The 16,682-nt window shown below is 45.7% G+C and overlaps 1 protein-coding gene across 5 annotated transcripts in view; it reads right to left on the reverse strand.

The window, feature by feature from the left end:
- The window catches only part of TENM4 (teneurin transmembrane protein 4), an 894,317-nt gene that overhangs the window by 115,724 nt on the left and 761,911 nt on the right, over positions 1 to 16,682 (reverse strand). For all 5 annotated transcript variants that reach the window (XM_019523993.1, XM_019523990.1, XM_019523994.1 and 2 more), the window contains 2 exons: positions 15,866 to 16,012; positions 1,797 to 2,013 (listed from right to left, as the gene is read on the reverse strand). In XM_019523993.1, coding sequence (XP_019379538.1) covers positions 1,797 to 2,013; positions 15,866 to 16,012 — 364 coding nt within the window. The remainder of the gene's footprint in view (positions 1 to 1,796; positions 2,014 to 15,865; positions 16,013 to 16,682) is intronic.

Here is a 16,682-nt window from a genome sequence, read left to right on the forward strand (position 1 = left end):
TTTTGGGGGGGGGGGGAGGAGTAGGGGAAGAGCTAAATATCCATGAAATAATTAGGACTTAATTTAAATGCTGAAGATACCTAGCGTTAACAGTAATTTCTAATCGCTGCTTAGCTTGTGATGATAAATCTCAAAAGGCTGCACCCGTAAGGGACTGAGAGTATGTGGCTACATGACAAGTTTATTTTGGAGTAAATTTTCTTAGGACTAAGGAGTGGACACAACACCGGCTCTCCCAAACTGGCTGCTCAAATTTGGAGCTGTTACAATAATAGCCCACAGGGTGGCAGGAGACCCAGTGTGCTTCGGGTCAATGGCTACCGCAAAATAACAATGGTAGCGGACACACAATGCATATGCTGGAGTAACTTTTTTGAGAGTAAATTCACTTCTGAATTTTTTTCAGGCACTCAGAGCACGCCTTCCTGTGGAGTATTTTGGGTAACGAGATTCATGTGAACAAGAGGATCCAAAGCAGAGAATATACTGGCTGAATGGCACCTACTCACTGGCTGCTCTTAGGCAGAAAGGGTGCGTCTACATGGGCAATTTAATGCAAAGCAATAAACTCCAGAGCTTATTGCTCCAGAGTTTATTGTTTCTTGGGCACTGTGTTCACAATGTATGCCCGTGACAGCAGCATGTTGAGCTAGGTCACAGCAGCCCTGGCTGGCAGGGGACCCTGGGGTCAGCCTGCCAGCCCAGGACTGCTCCTACCTGGCCCAGTGTACTGTGGAAGGACTGGCTGGGGCATGAGGGTGCTTTGGCGTGGGGCTAGCCAGCAGGCAGACCCTGCACTGAAGCACCCTCATGGCCCAGCCAGTCCCTCCAGCGTCTACACGTGCAGTGCTGAGGAGTAAAAAACTCTGCAGAGGAATAGTACCTGTATTTGCAAGTAATATCTTGTTGCGGAGTTTATTTGTTTACCCAGCCTAATTGCCCTGCATGTGTAGATGCCCAGATGTTTACAGCAGAGCTAATTAGTCTACTCCGCAGTAAACATCTCGTGCCCAAAGAGTTTGTCCTGTTTTCACTGATGGGAAGCAGCTTATTCTCCGGCTACTTGGTGGTGTGTTGCCAGGTGAGGGGATATGTGAGCAGAGTAAGTGGAATCTTAAGTGATTTGAAAGAAACCTTGAAAACTGGGATCATATTCCCAGGAGAAGCATCATTGCTGCCTGATTTGCAGCATGCTCATACAGTCCAAATGGATATAAGTTGGGGCATGCTCATGCAATCCAAATGGACTACCCTTCTGATATTATTGTGAGGGCAGCCACACTTTTCCAAGAATCCACAAGTGGTTTCTGACCCACGGGCAACAGGTTGAGGTAAATGTGACCTGGAAGTAATAAAGCCATTCCCAAGAGGGTGGACTAATAAAAGAAACAAACACATGGACAGAACATAGAAAATTAATTCTGCCACCTGGCGACGATGAGTGGAGTGTTTTATCATTTGAAGCAAGAACGTAATGACAAATTGAGCAGAGAGGCTATTGATTTGACAATCTAGAAACATGTCTCTTGTCTCTTTCTTTTCCTGATCTGTGAGCACCTTATCTGTGAGAAGATGTTCGGTGGCATTGCATTAGTCATGGACTTCTTCAGCACTCTGCTTCCCAGAGGCAGGTGCGGTGCTGGGGAATCTGCTGTTGACACAGTTTCCATCTCTTGCATCTTTCTGCCATTCTCTATTAGGATTTCACTGCTTCTGATTTGCCATCCCACACTTCAAGGGGTACAAAAAGAGCTCAGGCTTTTAGTTCTTATTAGAAGAAAACATTTTTCACTTACCCCCCTTCAAAGGGATTCTCTCCAGGGATGACGTGAGTGCTGTCCTTGCCAACCAGGAACTTGATTCGGTCATAGAACGAGTGCAAGTTCTGCTGCAATATGGGGGCTTGCGTCTCCTGTATGATATCCAGGGGATCAGGGGAGCCCAGGCACAGTGAGTTAATATGACACAAAGGCTGCAAGCAGCAGTCTGGGTCCATGCAGTCCACCAAGCCATCTGCAAAAAGGAAAGAGATGTTTTAATGGCAGCAGAGACATGGACTATCAGTCTTTTAAAGACCCCAAATCATTAAGGGAACTGAATGTCCCATGGGTAGGTAACAGGGTATATAATTGTTTCACCTCTTGGTCAGCCAGTTAATCAGAAGACCTTTGTGATCTTTGTAGGCTATGTGACATGAGTGTGGGAACTCAGCCCAATTCCTTACCGATACATGTGAACATTACAGCCGCCACTATCACACATGGCACTATCATTGCTTTTCTCGGCAGAGAGGTGAAAGACTAAGCAAGCTCACCCCTTATCATGAACACCATAGCATCTTTTAAACTGATGGTGAAACCTGTTTAAGAACGTACCTAGAAAGACAAACTACCCTCTCACAATGGGAGGAGTGCCCCCCCTGCCGAATCACTGGTGGTAAAGGACATGGAAGAAAAGGATGGGTGACCTTTCTCTTCCTTTTTTAGAAAAGTAGAAGGCTTCATACTCCCATACAGGCTACCTTGTACCTTACAAGTAGCACTATAATAATAGCTTCAGTATTAGCAGCAGCAGTAATACTACTACTAGTAGTTACAAGAGCAGCATGCTACTAGTAGTTGGAGCAACAGCAGCATCACATACCCAAGCAAAGCTTACCAAAGCATATTTAATTGAGTTAAGCTTTGCTGCTTGCCAAGTCATTACATGTGTAAATGGAAACCTGTTTTTCTCCTGCAGGATCATTTCTCTTTTTTCCCAGTTTATTCTGTGATGCCATCACTACTCACAGACATCTTGGTAATCAGCAATGATGGGAGAGGAAAAAAAATATATTAAAAAAGTGCAATTGCTTAGTGGGAGTTTGGTGTAGCATTATATCTAGAAATACAAGTGGTTAGCATGTGGTTGAGATGGCTCCTTAAATCAGATTAAGGGACTGGATGTTTTGGGGCTTGGGTAATGGAATATGGAGCCCTTCCCTCCTAAGTCATCAGTTCAAACAAAACAGTTTGATAGCGAATGAAAATTGTTACCATGTGATGGCAGCTCACAAACCTATGTGAAATGAGTTTTTGGTCTCAGGCCAGTCCCTGGATGTTATCTGTATCAGGGAAACAGACTTCAGCTAGGATCCTCTTGGCAATCTCAGCACAGAAGCAAGAAATGAATGTGCATAAAGAGTGGGAGGGCACCTAGAGGTAAGGCCCCTCCAAAGAAGGGCTGGGGCTCTGTTTTGGCAAGACGATCTATGTTTAGTTTCTATGGAAACAGTGGGAAGGAAATCAAATTGCCTTGTTATGACAGACTAGAGGCTAGAGGCTGATCCCAGTTAAACTGGCATAAACTGGGCGCCTCCTAACTAGAAAGGACTTACACCAAAGAAACTCCATTGTAACTTAAATCATATTTAGGAGCTTTGGTCTTGAACTAAGACCTTACCAAGCTAGGCCAGCTCAGCTCTGGGAGAATTTAGGGCAGTGCTTCCCAGCCTTTTTAGACTATGGACTGGCAACCACGGACCAGCAGTGACTGCAGCCTGGCAAACTGTGGATTGGCATACTGCAGACTGGAAGTGCCCGGCATGCTGTGGACCGGCAGCCAACCCTTTTTTATACTCAGTATACTCAGTATACAGTATACTCGGTATACTGAGTATAAGAAGGGGTTGACTGCCGATCCGCAGCATGCCGGTTACTTCTGGACTTCCAGTACATCAGCCAACCCTCCTGCAGACCAGCAGCCAACCCTTCACGGCCCAGTACCACCCCATGGCCTGGAGGTTGGGAACCTCTCATTTAGGGGCTTTACAATATCTAGGACAAGATCCTTGGCACAGTTATACTGCAGAGAAACCAGACCACAATGTTCTTCTGTGAAAGATCTTGCAATCTGTGTCTGGATGTGAGCAAACACACACACACACACACACACACACACACACTTATGCACACAGCGTGTGATTTTCAAAAGCGCTCAGGATGGTCCTAACTTCTGCTGTTGACATTAATGGGAGCAACTTGGAATACTTCTGAAAATCCCATCAATTGTTTGTGCTGACACCTTGATGTCTGTATAAAGACCTGCAAAATTGCCATGCAAATATAGTAGCTTGGGCACATGATCCACCTTTTCTTGTGATGGCTGGTGATAACGATGAAGTTCTAATTATATTTTGTTTGCCAATTAAGAAAATTTGCTTGCTATAGATGATTAGGCTAGCAGGATTCCAGTCAAACCTCAGGTGGAGTTGAAGATAACAATTTAAAGAAAAAAAAATAACGGTATAGAAGTAATATGCCTATCTATATCTAGCTATTTAAAAAAAAACCCCAAACCAACCTTGGTACTATAAAGATTACAGCTTCAAGTGAGATGACACCTTGTCATTTGCTCCCACACATTAGTAATGTTTTCTAAGGCTGCAGACACTGTAGTGAGAGGCTGGCAAGCCTGCTGTACCATACCTCTTCATTACCCTGTCTTTATTTCAGACACCAGAGCCTCGGTTTGGGAGCTGAAGTTGTAAGACGGGAGGAAAATTTTGTCTGTGAGCAAAGTGACGGATATGTATCTCACGAACAGATATGTGAGAAAAAGGCCTTGCGCATGTGGGAATGCTGGGACCCAGGCTGGAGATTAGCCTTTCACCCAATACTCTTCAGTCTTGGGTTTTCAAAGGCAGGTTTAACTCTGCACCAAAGGGTTTTGCCGCTCACATTGTAAAGCCCTTAAGTTCCCCAAGAGCTGACCTTGGATTTAGCTACACAACTCCCATTGACTTTAATGAGACTTGTAGGACTAAAAGGCTTCTTTTAGCTTAGAAAATGTGAGGGCTTGTGTCAGATATCACAAAGAACCGCAAGAGCCACAAACTACAAACCAGATAATAAATAATGATATGCAGCTGCCCAGCCCAATAGCCTTCGCATTTGCTTTTTATTGTCTAGAGCCACACCAGCGAACAAGCTGGCATCTTCCAGTAAGCGATAAGAAAAGATATTGCATACAGTTATGTCTCCTCGCATCCCTTGATCCGTGCCAGAATGGTAAGGAAAAAAAATGACATTTAGAAAGAGCCCACCCTCCCACCTGAAGGCACCAGGGAGCTGCACCAATTAATAAAAAAAAAATAGAAACCCAGAAAAAACCATGGCCTGATAATCAAAAGGAGACAAAAACAAATGAAAGCAGGGGGTGGTATTAAAAGAAGAGAAGAATATTATGGACAAAAGCTTTGAAAAAAGACAGAGGAGGGTCATATTATATAGCACCTCTGAAAAGGTTCAATGTGAGGTTTACTAAATAAGCCTCCTTGAAACAATTTCAAGAGGAGGTAAAGGACTGAGCTGCATATACAAGAGAGTGACAGTATTTCCAACTCGCAGCAGCAGCCCGGGCTGGCTGTCCTGACAGGTCTCCTGACGGTCCCCGAACAGCTGGATGGTGTGAACAGGCTGCCCAGCAGGGTGAGGCTCAGATGGGAGGTCTCAAATACGGCACATGTCTACATAGCTTTCAGCTTCAAAGCATCCCAGAGGGCCAGGGTAAATTCAATCCGATGAGCTACAGTCGTCATGGAACGGCCCTAGATTTTCAGATCAGTGAGTGAATTTGTTGCAGGGTCCTGATCAGTCTGAAAATCCCAGATGTGGAGGGTTGCAAAATATTTCATTGAAACCTAGACTCTGGGGCTGGAAATAGTCTAGTCTGACACCCAGTATGCATGGGATTTAGAGGCTTCCCCAGAACCTGGACGAAGCACGAAGGCTATATTTCAGAAAGCTCTCCAGTCATCCATGGAGTCTTTTCGGAAAGACTCCACACAATGCTGCGTGCACTTCCTCCCCCTCCTGCCCGATAATCCATTCCAGTCTTTAATTATCCTCACTGCTAGGAAAGCACATTTTATTTCAAGGCTGAATTTGTCTAACGCCAACTCTAAACCACTGGATATGCCTTTGCCTACAGGTCTGTAAAGGTCCTCCCTTCTCCATTCATGGGGATCAACTCTCTCCCTTCTCTTTGCCAAGCTGGAAGGATTAAATTCCATAAGCCTTGTGTCACGAGGCTTGTTTTCCACAGCTCCTTGCTGTGGCTTTCTTTTGAGCTTGCTCTCCGATTTCCACAACTTTTTTGAACTAAGGACACCATGGCAGGACACTCTACTCTAAGGGCAGTCTTACTAATGCTGTGTATGGAGAAAACACATTACTAAGTTTGCATGATATGCCTCTCATTTTGTATGGTGAAAGGATTATAGTAGCCCCCTTTTGCCGCAGAACTGCACTGAGAAATCACACTGGGGAAATTATTTCTGAGAGTGGTCCTCAGACCATTTTGCATTGCATACCCCAGAAAGTTTGATAAGCAGCGGTGTGCCCCCATGAGTTGGGTGTTAGGGATAACAAAAGAAAGTAACCCTTCTGTTCACTACAGCTGCACTACTGTGGAGTCAGTAACATTTTTCTTTCTTTTTCTTTCCCCCTTTCCCTTTTGCTTTCCCATTCCTCCCTCACATATCCTCTAGAAGTTTGCTGCTTATGCCAGTTTAAGAAACACTGATCGAAGATGATTTCCATATGCTTTTTTGAGTCATTTCTTTCCGAGTGTCTCCCAGGTTAGAAACAGATTTCTTTGTTCCCAGATGTATTACCATACATTCAAAAGCACTTTATTGAATCGTGACTATTTAACCGTATGATTCAGATCACTTCGTAACAGTAATCTCCTCTTCTCTATATTTACTGCCCCACCAACCTTTGCACCAACAAAGATCTGCCTTTATCATCGAGATCGCTAACTAAAACACAGAATAGTATTGGGCTCAAAAACGGATCCTTGGAAGACCCCCTTAGATATGACTCTATTCACTATTGTCTTCCCATTAGCAACTACATACTGAGATCTGTCAGTGATCCAGTTTTATGCACTGCAGGCCCTATTAACTCCATATAATGCCAGCTTTTTAACTGAGAGCTCATGTGGCACTCAGTCAAGTGGCTTGGAGAAATTTAAATATCCTAAATCAACACGACATTTTTTCCATTTTTTTCCCCCACCTATTTAATTTAGTCTAATAAAAGATATCAGATTCACCCAAAGAACCTTGTCTGCCTACGTCCTAGACCAACACGGCTACAACCTACACCCCTAAATCAACACCGGTGTCTTTATCGACAGGACTTACCCAAAAATCTCAGAGCTTTATTTAGTTAGGTAATCTGGAGAACAACCACCCTGCATAGCAAGGACTGGCAGGATCAATGCCAAAGTAGCTCTTTTTCTTAAAAAATGGAACCGTCCAGCCTAGTTGATCATAACTGACATTAGGATTTCCCCAGCTGTCCTGGTTGATAGTTGGTGGAGCGCTGCGTATGTGCGAAAGGGGAGAAATCTGGCCTCAGGGGCCTGGCTCTGCTCTGCCCTGGTGCACACTCCCGAAGGTCCAAAGGCTGCATAAACGCAGAGATGTTTTCTGACTGTACAATATTACTTGCAATCCCCCTTGCCTCCACGCTGTACACCCCATAAAGCTCCTGGGCCTGGTTTAAGAGCCTGAGGTGCAAAGCCAATCACTAACCTTGAGAAAACTTTGGGTGGCTTTACATGTGCTCCGGGGCGGGTGGGAGGGAGCACTTTAATTAGAGCGGTTCTCAGGAGCCGCTCTAATTAAAGCACCCACAGCATCTCATCTATTCAATGAGCTTTAGTTAAAGCATCCCTGCTACCATTTTGAAGCATGGGAACACTGAATACATGTGATGCCAAGGCTGCTGGAGCGTGCTAGTTAGCACACTCCAGCAGCCTTAATTAATCGAGTCTGCTCCAATGCATGCTAATTAGCAAGAGTTGGAGCAGGCACCGGGCATGTGTACAGGTGTCCTTTGTGTCCACTGGCCATTCCTGGTTATGTGGAGAAGTTGGCTTTCATACTTATTCTCCCTTTCAATGGAACAAGTGCGAAGTGTTTTTTTCCCCGCCTGCACTCAGGCTGTCATATTCGCACCCACAAAAACCTAATCAGGGACCAGCGAAACTCATTCCTGAATTCCTTGTGGGTACTCTCAGCACTTGCTGGCCACAAAGTACCCCCAGGACTTGTATTTCCCCCTCAAGTTTTCACAGCCTCATTTCCCAGACTCTCATCTCCCGCAAGCAATGCCAGCAAGGTGCCAAGGATCAACATTTTATACAGAAGCAAAGGGCCGCTTTCAAGAGACTGCTTCTGCTGTAAACAAGATCAGCTGAGAGCTAATAAAATTTCAAATTAGTTGTGACTTTTTATGGCCCCACAATTGTGTCGGCTGATTTAACGGGCAGTGTCTTAGCTCCGTGAGATTGAATAATAGAGCATTTCTACAGAGTTATGGATGCTGCAACAAAAATCCATCATGCTAACATCAATACCAGAATGCAAATAACCTTCAGCTAGGAATGTTATTATGTATTTAAGCAAAGTCTGACAGGTGCTGCATGTAGAGTGCCGTGATGGATCCACGGCAGGAATGGGACTGTGTTGCCATGGACAGTGGATTACGGGGCTCTTCTACCTAACTGGAACCATGAAGACGGGTCATTTGTTCTGAAAGGGATGAGTCTGGTGAACCTTGGCACTGCAATCTTCAATGAGTACTTGTGACAAATTCAAGGGCTGGTCCCACTCCTACTGAAGTCAATGGGAATTTTGCCACTGATTTCACTAAGAGAGGGCAATGAGGAAAAATCTTGTGCATCATACTCAGCAACAAAAATCCAGTAGCCACCCTCATGTGCTAAGGAGCACTGTCCTGGTCTGGACAGAAGGAAACGGCATTAAACACAACACATCTGACCCTAACTCGTAAGTCTCTTTCCCTCGCTCTCGTTCCTGTCACCATTCTATGACAGCATAATTCCTTTCCTGGCAACATTATCTGTCAAAATGATGATTAAGTGCCCTATAATGATTTCAGATGTATTACATAGACAGAGAAGAAGAGGAGATTTTAAACTATGGATGCCTGCAGCTAGAGTTAACACAGCTGATTATTCTTGCTGTCTCATTGATTCACAGCTTCTGAGATGTAAAGGCCAGAAAAGGCCACTGCGATTACCTCATTTGACTTCCTACATAACCCAGGCCAAAGAAGCAAACCCAATAGGCTGCATCAGGCTTACTTCATCACTCATGTAAGTATTCATGCTGATTAATCCTTACTCCTGTAGGGTGCAAAGGACCAGCACCTGATTGACACCGATGGGATTTGCGTGGTGAAGAGGCTTTCTGCTGTGCTCTGCCCAGGGATGAATTCCACTGGCAAAGAAAGCAGGGATGAAGCATCTGACCCTGTATTAGCATGGCCATGCAAAAGGAGTAAGGAGTCAAAGGAAAACCAAACAGAAATGCAATGAAAAGATGGAGAGATGCAGATCTTCCTTGCCGCGGAGCCACATCATCCTAACATTGTGACCTTTGTCCTTTCTCTTGCTACCCACTGGCTCTAGTTTTTACCTGTCCATTCACAGTGCTCAGAATTAGAGTGCTTTTCAAGCTCTCTGGGGACAGGAATATATCTTTACCCACTTTTGTCAAGCGCCCAGCACATGGTTGCGGGGGGGTGGTCTATGATAAGAAAAGAAGCAGCTTTCTGCACAGCAGCATCTGGGATGCTAGGTCACAGTGTGAGCCCTTGAGCAGATGTGTCATTAAAAAAACCCCATTCTTACATTAAAGAGTTCATACCCTTGTGTATCTCAACTCATGAAGGAGATGCAGAAGTGAGAGTGGGAAGATCAAGTAAACAGTAAGGATATAAGACCTGTTTGGATTGCTTTAGGTGACCAAGCTGTAGTAATGAGTATCACAGATGGGTCTACTCCATGACAGCAGTGTGTACTAGCCAGGATGCCCCCTCCCCAGGCATGCCCTGCCTACATGCACCCCAACTGAGAAGTGCACCAATGAGCCCACTCTGGGGTCCCCCCCCAGCACCCGCTCTCAGACTGTTGGACACCGAGGTGCTCTGGAGAGGCCTCATTGGAAGACTTCCAGGTTTAAAGTGCATGAATGGGTCACGTTTGGGACACCCTGGCTAGGACAGATTGCTCCCCCCATTTTAGACGTACCCCCAGTGGCTGGCTATTGAAGCTTGCAGCATCCTCTGAGCTCTTCTTGATGCCAGAAGAGCTGGCAGTGATGGTGACAGTGACTGCCTTTGGAATTGATCCAGTTCTTCCCTTTGGGTTTATCCAGAGAAAGCCCATGCCTATCTTTGCTTCACTGTGCATAACAGCATCATAATCATGACTCCTTCCTTTTCTCAATCATTTCTCACCTAGTCAGGCTGTGCCAAAATGACATGCTTCTTTGGCCACAGAAGGAGAAGAAACTATTATTCCATGATACCAACCAGAGGCATTTTGGCCTGGGCAAATTAGCCAAAAGTATTGTGAACTTCCTAACCCATGGAGCTGGAGAATGACAGAGGCAGTCTCTCTTAGCCCCTCAGTTCTCCTGCTCTGAAGCAAAAAGTTTGATATGCTTTATGTTTCTGAGTACCTTCACTTATAGAGTCACAACACACTCCCAACAGAGCTGACTGCCACCTCTCCCGCCAGACAGCAACAGAATTAAAACCTGGAAAATGAGAACTCCTCACATTGCTCTCTTACTTGAGGTAGGAGTGACTCTCCATCAAGCCAATGTTTTCCAGCAAACAACAGGGTGGCACCAGTCAGGTCTTCTTCTTCTTGAAGTACAGCTTGCTTCTTCTTCCTTTTTCAGCAGTGTTCAGTCCAACATGACCCTGTTTTCTGCCTGGATCTCTCCATGCCAGTAAATGTTAATATATGATAGCTGTTTTCCCAAGTGCATTTCGTTTCCAACACTTCCCCACCCTTTGTAAATGCAGCGAGTACATTCATGCGTTGTTTTTTATGGTTTCAGGGAACCTGAAAGCTCCCCTGAAATTCCCCAGAGTCAATCTTCTTGCTCTATAAAAGCCTTGCAGGCTTCTAGCACAGGTTCTAAACAGCATGTGGGCAGCAAAGAGACTGGAACTAGTGTGTATTATAAAAGCTCCATCACTTTGCCTGCAGCCAACGCACTTGTAAAGATGGAGTGTTGCTTGTCTGTCTCCTGGGACGCTGCCTGTTTCTTTGCAATGGTTCCTTGCCTTTCTTTTCTAGTTGGGCCCTACGCAGTGCAAGAGCATCTTGTGTCTTCCACCCAGCTCTTCCCAAAACATTCCCGGGGGCTGGTAAGAAAGGCCTTGGTGTACAGTGCCAGATTTCTCCCAGGTGACGAATGTCAGGCACCCGCCACTCTCCTCCCACCACCGTGACTTGCTCATCAACCTACTGAGCAAAACTACAGGATCTGAGCTTCATTGTGCACACTGACTGACTCAGCTGAAGTCAATGAGCTGCGGTGCAGTCACTAGAGCAATGCTGATTTCCACCAGCTGAGAACCTGGCTCTAAGACTTCAGATCAGATAAGGTCAGAGCATTGCTCTAGAGGCCCTGGTATCTTGTGCCAGGAGCAGCTGATGTTACTAAATGCATCAGAGAAAGGCAAAAACCCAAACCGCAATGGCTTGATTGTCTGATGGTCTGTTATTTAAGTTGCTGGTTCTGAAGGAGTGGGGTGGAGGAAAGGAAGGTGGGACTTTCAAATACTTGGGCAGGAACAAGCTGAACACAGGTTGCACTTGGAAAGAGGAAGGAGGGGACCTGCGTGGTTTGAAGTCCGACATTCATCTTTGGTAACACTGTGCATCACTCATACTTTATGAATAAGACACAAGCTGGGGGCAGAGGTGCCGCTATTTCAGCTACTGCAGAAGAAAGAGAATAGTAGAGTGCTTCTGTCACCTCTCCAGAGAAAATCATCAAGCTAATATTATGACCCCACTGCTATGAAGAAGTAAAAATTGGAGGGCCCTTCTGGTATGCTAAATGAGCTGGGTTACTCTAACTGGAAAAATAAAAACAGTTTGTAAATGCCCAGTAGTTCCAGCAGTCACTAGCAACAGCCCCGTGGACCTGTTTAAATTGGAGGAAAGCACCAGAGATTTTTCTGGGGACTTATATGTAAGGATCAAAGACCTCTCCCTCCCTCGTGACTGAGCAAATCTAGCTAGTAATTTTACAAATAACATTTTATATTTACATAGCATTTTTGATCCCAAAGGACCCCTCTGCATGTTATAAGTAAAGTGTCTACCACTCTGTGGATTAGAATACAGAGCATGTAAGAAGCAATGAAGAACTATCCTGCCCCATTGAAACTGCGAGGGGAATTAAGGTAGGGATGACAATTAAAATAGGAATCCAGAAAGGGCAAAAGAACAGCAATTTCTTCCAGCGGTGTCATGAAGACTCTTATGACCAGATGTTGCCAGGACTTGGATTTTACCCACTAATTCAAATGTCACTAAACACCTTACAGAGAGAAACTCATCAAATCATGAATGAAAGGGAAGGAAGCCATCGACCAAGTAGTCAGCACTGCTTCCTGCAGGACTCAGGGGTTTTACTCAGTCTTAGAACTTTTCCTGCCAGGTTCGGACCCAGCTTCTTTGCAGAAAATCAAAAGCAGGGATAAAGCCTTTATATGTAAATCAGACAGGACCTTTGGACGGCAGGTCCATGTTGATAGCTCCCCTAGAAACTCTAGCCAGCAAGGGAACTTTAGACTACAAAACTGATGAACTGGCCAAACGCTTCTAACTCTTTAACTCTGAATTTAACAGTAATTCATGCAGGGCAATGGCTCCCCCAGAGCAGAGAGACAAAGCATGAGCTATGAGCTGTGTAGCATATTCCCCACCCACTGTTCCTGGCAGAGGTAACTGCTGGTAGGAGATATGCTTGCTAGAAATGAAACAGCCCATTGAGCTAAAGTGCGGATATGCATACGCCCTTAGATCGACTTCCAGATCCCAATGGGATGATTTAATAGATTTCATAGACATTCGGGCTGCAAGGAACCTCGTAAAATCATAGGGTCCAGCCCCCTGCCCAAGGGACAGGAAGTCAGGTAGGGTCAAAGGATCCCACCAAGATAAACACCCAAATGTTTCTTGAGAGTGTCCAGAGTAGGTGCTTGCACCACTTCTGGGCGGGGAGTCTATTCCAGACCTTGGGGGCTCGCACAGTAAAGAAGTTTTTTCCTTATGTTCAGCCTAAAATGGTCTTGGAGGAGTTTGTGACCGCTGGACCTTGTCATCCTTTGGGGTGTTTTGGTGAACAGGCATTCCCCCATTTAGTTTCCTTGGCTGCTTCAGTTTTCCAGGACTTCCTTGCTGTGACCACCTGGCAGGAGGGCCACAGCAGAGACACGTGCAGAATGCAGATGCTGAAACAGAGCAGTTCTGCCACATCCCACAGTACAAGAGGGTCACTAAAGGGGATTCCTGCTTCCTCTCTGCACGCCTTTTGGAAACACTTCTGCCATTTGGAGCAATAAATGCTCCAATTTCTGCAAATCCCTTAGGCTGGTTAAAGGTGGGCCACTTTCTGCTGTTTTCTGTGCAGTGACACTGAGTTCAATACCCACTCTTCATTACAATCAGGCCTCATAGCAGAGGTGATATCTTTTATTAGCCCAGCTAGATTTTTGCAGAAAAAGATATAGTTGGTCTAATAAAAGACATCACCTCTACTATGAGTCCTGATTGGTTTTTTCCTAGAGACCAATACGGCTACAACCTGGATACCTGCCTGCTCTTTATTACGGTAATGTAACCTCTGGTTCAATCAACAGTCAACAGACTTACTCTGAGAGGTCCCTCACAGGCACAGCTAATGGGACTCAGGGTGCTGAAACAGCACTGACAGGCCTGCCAAATGCTACATTTTTGGCAGGAGAGCTCTTGGGAATACCCTCGCTCTAACTGAAATAAAGACTCTTCTTCATTGAGTCAGTCTCTGAATGACTTTGGCCACGACTTACCTACCCTTGCTGCTTTGGGGCTAAGTAACCTTCATGTTACTGAAGAGTAAGCCACGTCCTGTAGCTGTTACTCTGCCCCTGTAGGTTAGATGCTCCCCAGTACTGAATGAAAGCAATTGCACCTCAGGTTCCTCTTACCTGGAGGAATGTGGATGAACAGACGGACACCCATTTCATAGAGAGCTCTGCAACCAGTGCATGGGGAACCCGAGTGGAGCAAAAGTCCACATGCAGCAGACAGGGGTGAAGCCCCAGCTTGTTTTAAAGCAAAAGCTTCTTTGTAAGGAGGCTCTGTGTGCAGAGAAGGTTATTCTGGGAATGAAGTGACCTGCATTGCTTCCACACTGGTATGTGTAGCTGAAGGCTGCACTGTGACCAGCTCTGCATTGCTGTACCAAGAATATGTGGAAAAAAACCAAATGCTGCCTTTAATAGGCGCCACTGCACCACTGCAAGGCCCTGAGCCCCACACGTGCCCTGGGTGCTCTCTAGGATGAAGGCAGGACTATTTTAGCCAGTGCTCCTTCAGTGCTCTTGGCACCGTGATTGCCTGAAGAACAGTCACAGCACTTGCCTTTGTTTCTCCGATCTATGTTTACTGCCTTAGGAACAAGTCGAGCAATAGTCCCGTTGAAGCTAACTGCGACCCATTGTGCCTCCATGTAATAAGCAAGTACTTTGGACTACGGCATTTCTGCCCAGGATTCCCCCTAAGCCTCACATACCAAGAGTCTGACCATGCTCTTTTTGATGTTACATATGTGAGCTCCATCGTGCTCTGGGCTGGATTACCTCCTAGGGTTTTTTGCCCTCTCTCCAAGATATGACAACTTTTTTCCACAGAAGCTGGGATTATGCTTGGATATACTTACCATATTTTTACACATCTGGTGTGGTGAACTTTATTGCTGCCTTGTGTCAGTTGTAAATAGAAAAAAACCTATACAGTGGTATTCGGTTTCATGCAAGGGAATAAGTGACTTTTGTTTTATGGCTTGTGCTCTTTGTGTGGGGCTGTGATTCCTCCCCACCCCCTCCCTCCCACAACTTTTGTAAGGGGACAATTTGGTCCATTTATCATGCCAGATGTGCAGAAGCATTTTAAATATTCAATCAAAATCCCGGTTGCTGCGAAACAGATAATCACAGACTTGGCTTAAGAGTTTTTGTTTTTTTTTAACTGCCCTGCTCTTGTTAATATGATAAAACAAGACACTTGCAAATGCAGTCTCCACTTCACAGTCTGGGTCCTGGCCCAGGCTTGTGGTTTACAAAGCCTTTCACTGTGACAACAAAACAAATTATGCAGCCTCCCTTATGCCTCAAATTTAATATCTCATCTCCTGCCCTCTAATTCAAACCTTCACACTGTACCAGGGTTTCCTTTGTAATGAGATAACTATGAATATTAACTTTGCATTACACTAGGCTCTGATTCACAGGCCTGTCATCATTATAGACAGAACTAGAATCAATCAAGTATGGATTGAGTGGGATTGGATGGGGTGGGAGCATAAAGATCAGCCACTTAAGCCTCTAAGTTGCTGTTTCATACCCATATGCAGGTTCATAGCAATCGAGGAGAGCCTTGGTGGCAATCGCAGCAGAGCGGCAAAGCTCTCTGGCCCCTTTGTGTCACAGTGGCATGAAGCAAAGAAACATTCACATCACCAGTGTCTGACTTGCAATGCATTGGTTCTGGGGAAGCATAAGCCTTGCTCTCCTCTGCCCTGTCATCCCAGCACCGCATTCATTTCACTTCAGTTCAGACCAATGCGAGTCAAATTAATTTGGCAGAGCCTGCTTCCCCTTCTCCACCAGCTGTTGTGGAAGGACTCTCCGTGACACAGCGTCCTCCCAACTGGTTGCCGGCCTTGCTTGGAAAAGGGTTTGTGGAGGCAGATGGACCGTATGCGCTCAGCTCCTACCTCCATCGTTGTCTTTTCCATCCCCGCAGGCTGTCTCCATGGAAGTGTCGCAGCCCGCTCCTCTCCAGCCCAGTTGGCAGACGCAGTGCCAGCCATTCATGTCCAGAGTGCATCTCCCGTTGCCGTTGCACAAGCCTGGGCACCCCTCTGCAAGGCAAACAAGCACAAATTCAAATGCCCTGCCGGGGAGGGGGGGATTAGAGAAACAACCTGCAACAGGCTGGTTACAACATTTTTTCCTTTGCCATCTACTTATTTCTCCTCCCCACGTACAGGGTTTCTTGCCTCTTTTGCCATCAGGAGTTCATTGCACCACTGGAGAGCTGAAGGGTGGTCACCATACCTGGCACTAGTCCCTTCCAGCTTATGGGACTTGCTCCTCACCCTCACTAGTTGAATGATGATTCAGCTGGGATAGCAAGGCCGTTTGGTTTCCAGGGTAGTTGCGCAGGCTGTAACCCACCCTACAGTGTCACAAGCCTAAGGGTTTGCTGTTCTCTATGCATCGTGCTGGGTGGGGATTTTCAACGCTGTATGGAAGGCGGCAGAACCTGAACTCTCTCTTTGGTAAGGTGATATAGCTTGCCAGCTCTAGAGCCATATAGGTTACATGATGTTTGAGTAATAATTTAGCAACTATTACAGTCATTTTCTGTCTGCTAACCAGGCTTTGCCTTGCTTACCAGTTGACCCCTTGCTGCGGTGGTCTAAAGTAAAGTCCTTCCTTTAAAACAGATCAGCACAGTAATCAAAACAGGGTCTGCCTGGCCTCTACAGTCCTTGTCATCCATGGGCCTCATAGGGTCTCAAAGGGTTC

The sequence above is a fragment of the Gavialis gangeticus genome, unplaced genomic scaffold (genome assembly GCF_001723915.1).
Source record: "Gavialis gangeticus isolate Ggan-Ray unplaced genomic scaffold, GavGan_comp1, whole genome shotgun sequence".
Lineage (NCBI taxonomy): Eukaryota > Metazoa > Chordata > Crocodylia > Gavialidae > Gavialis > Gavialis gangeticus.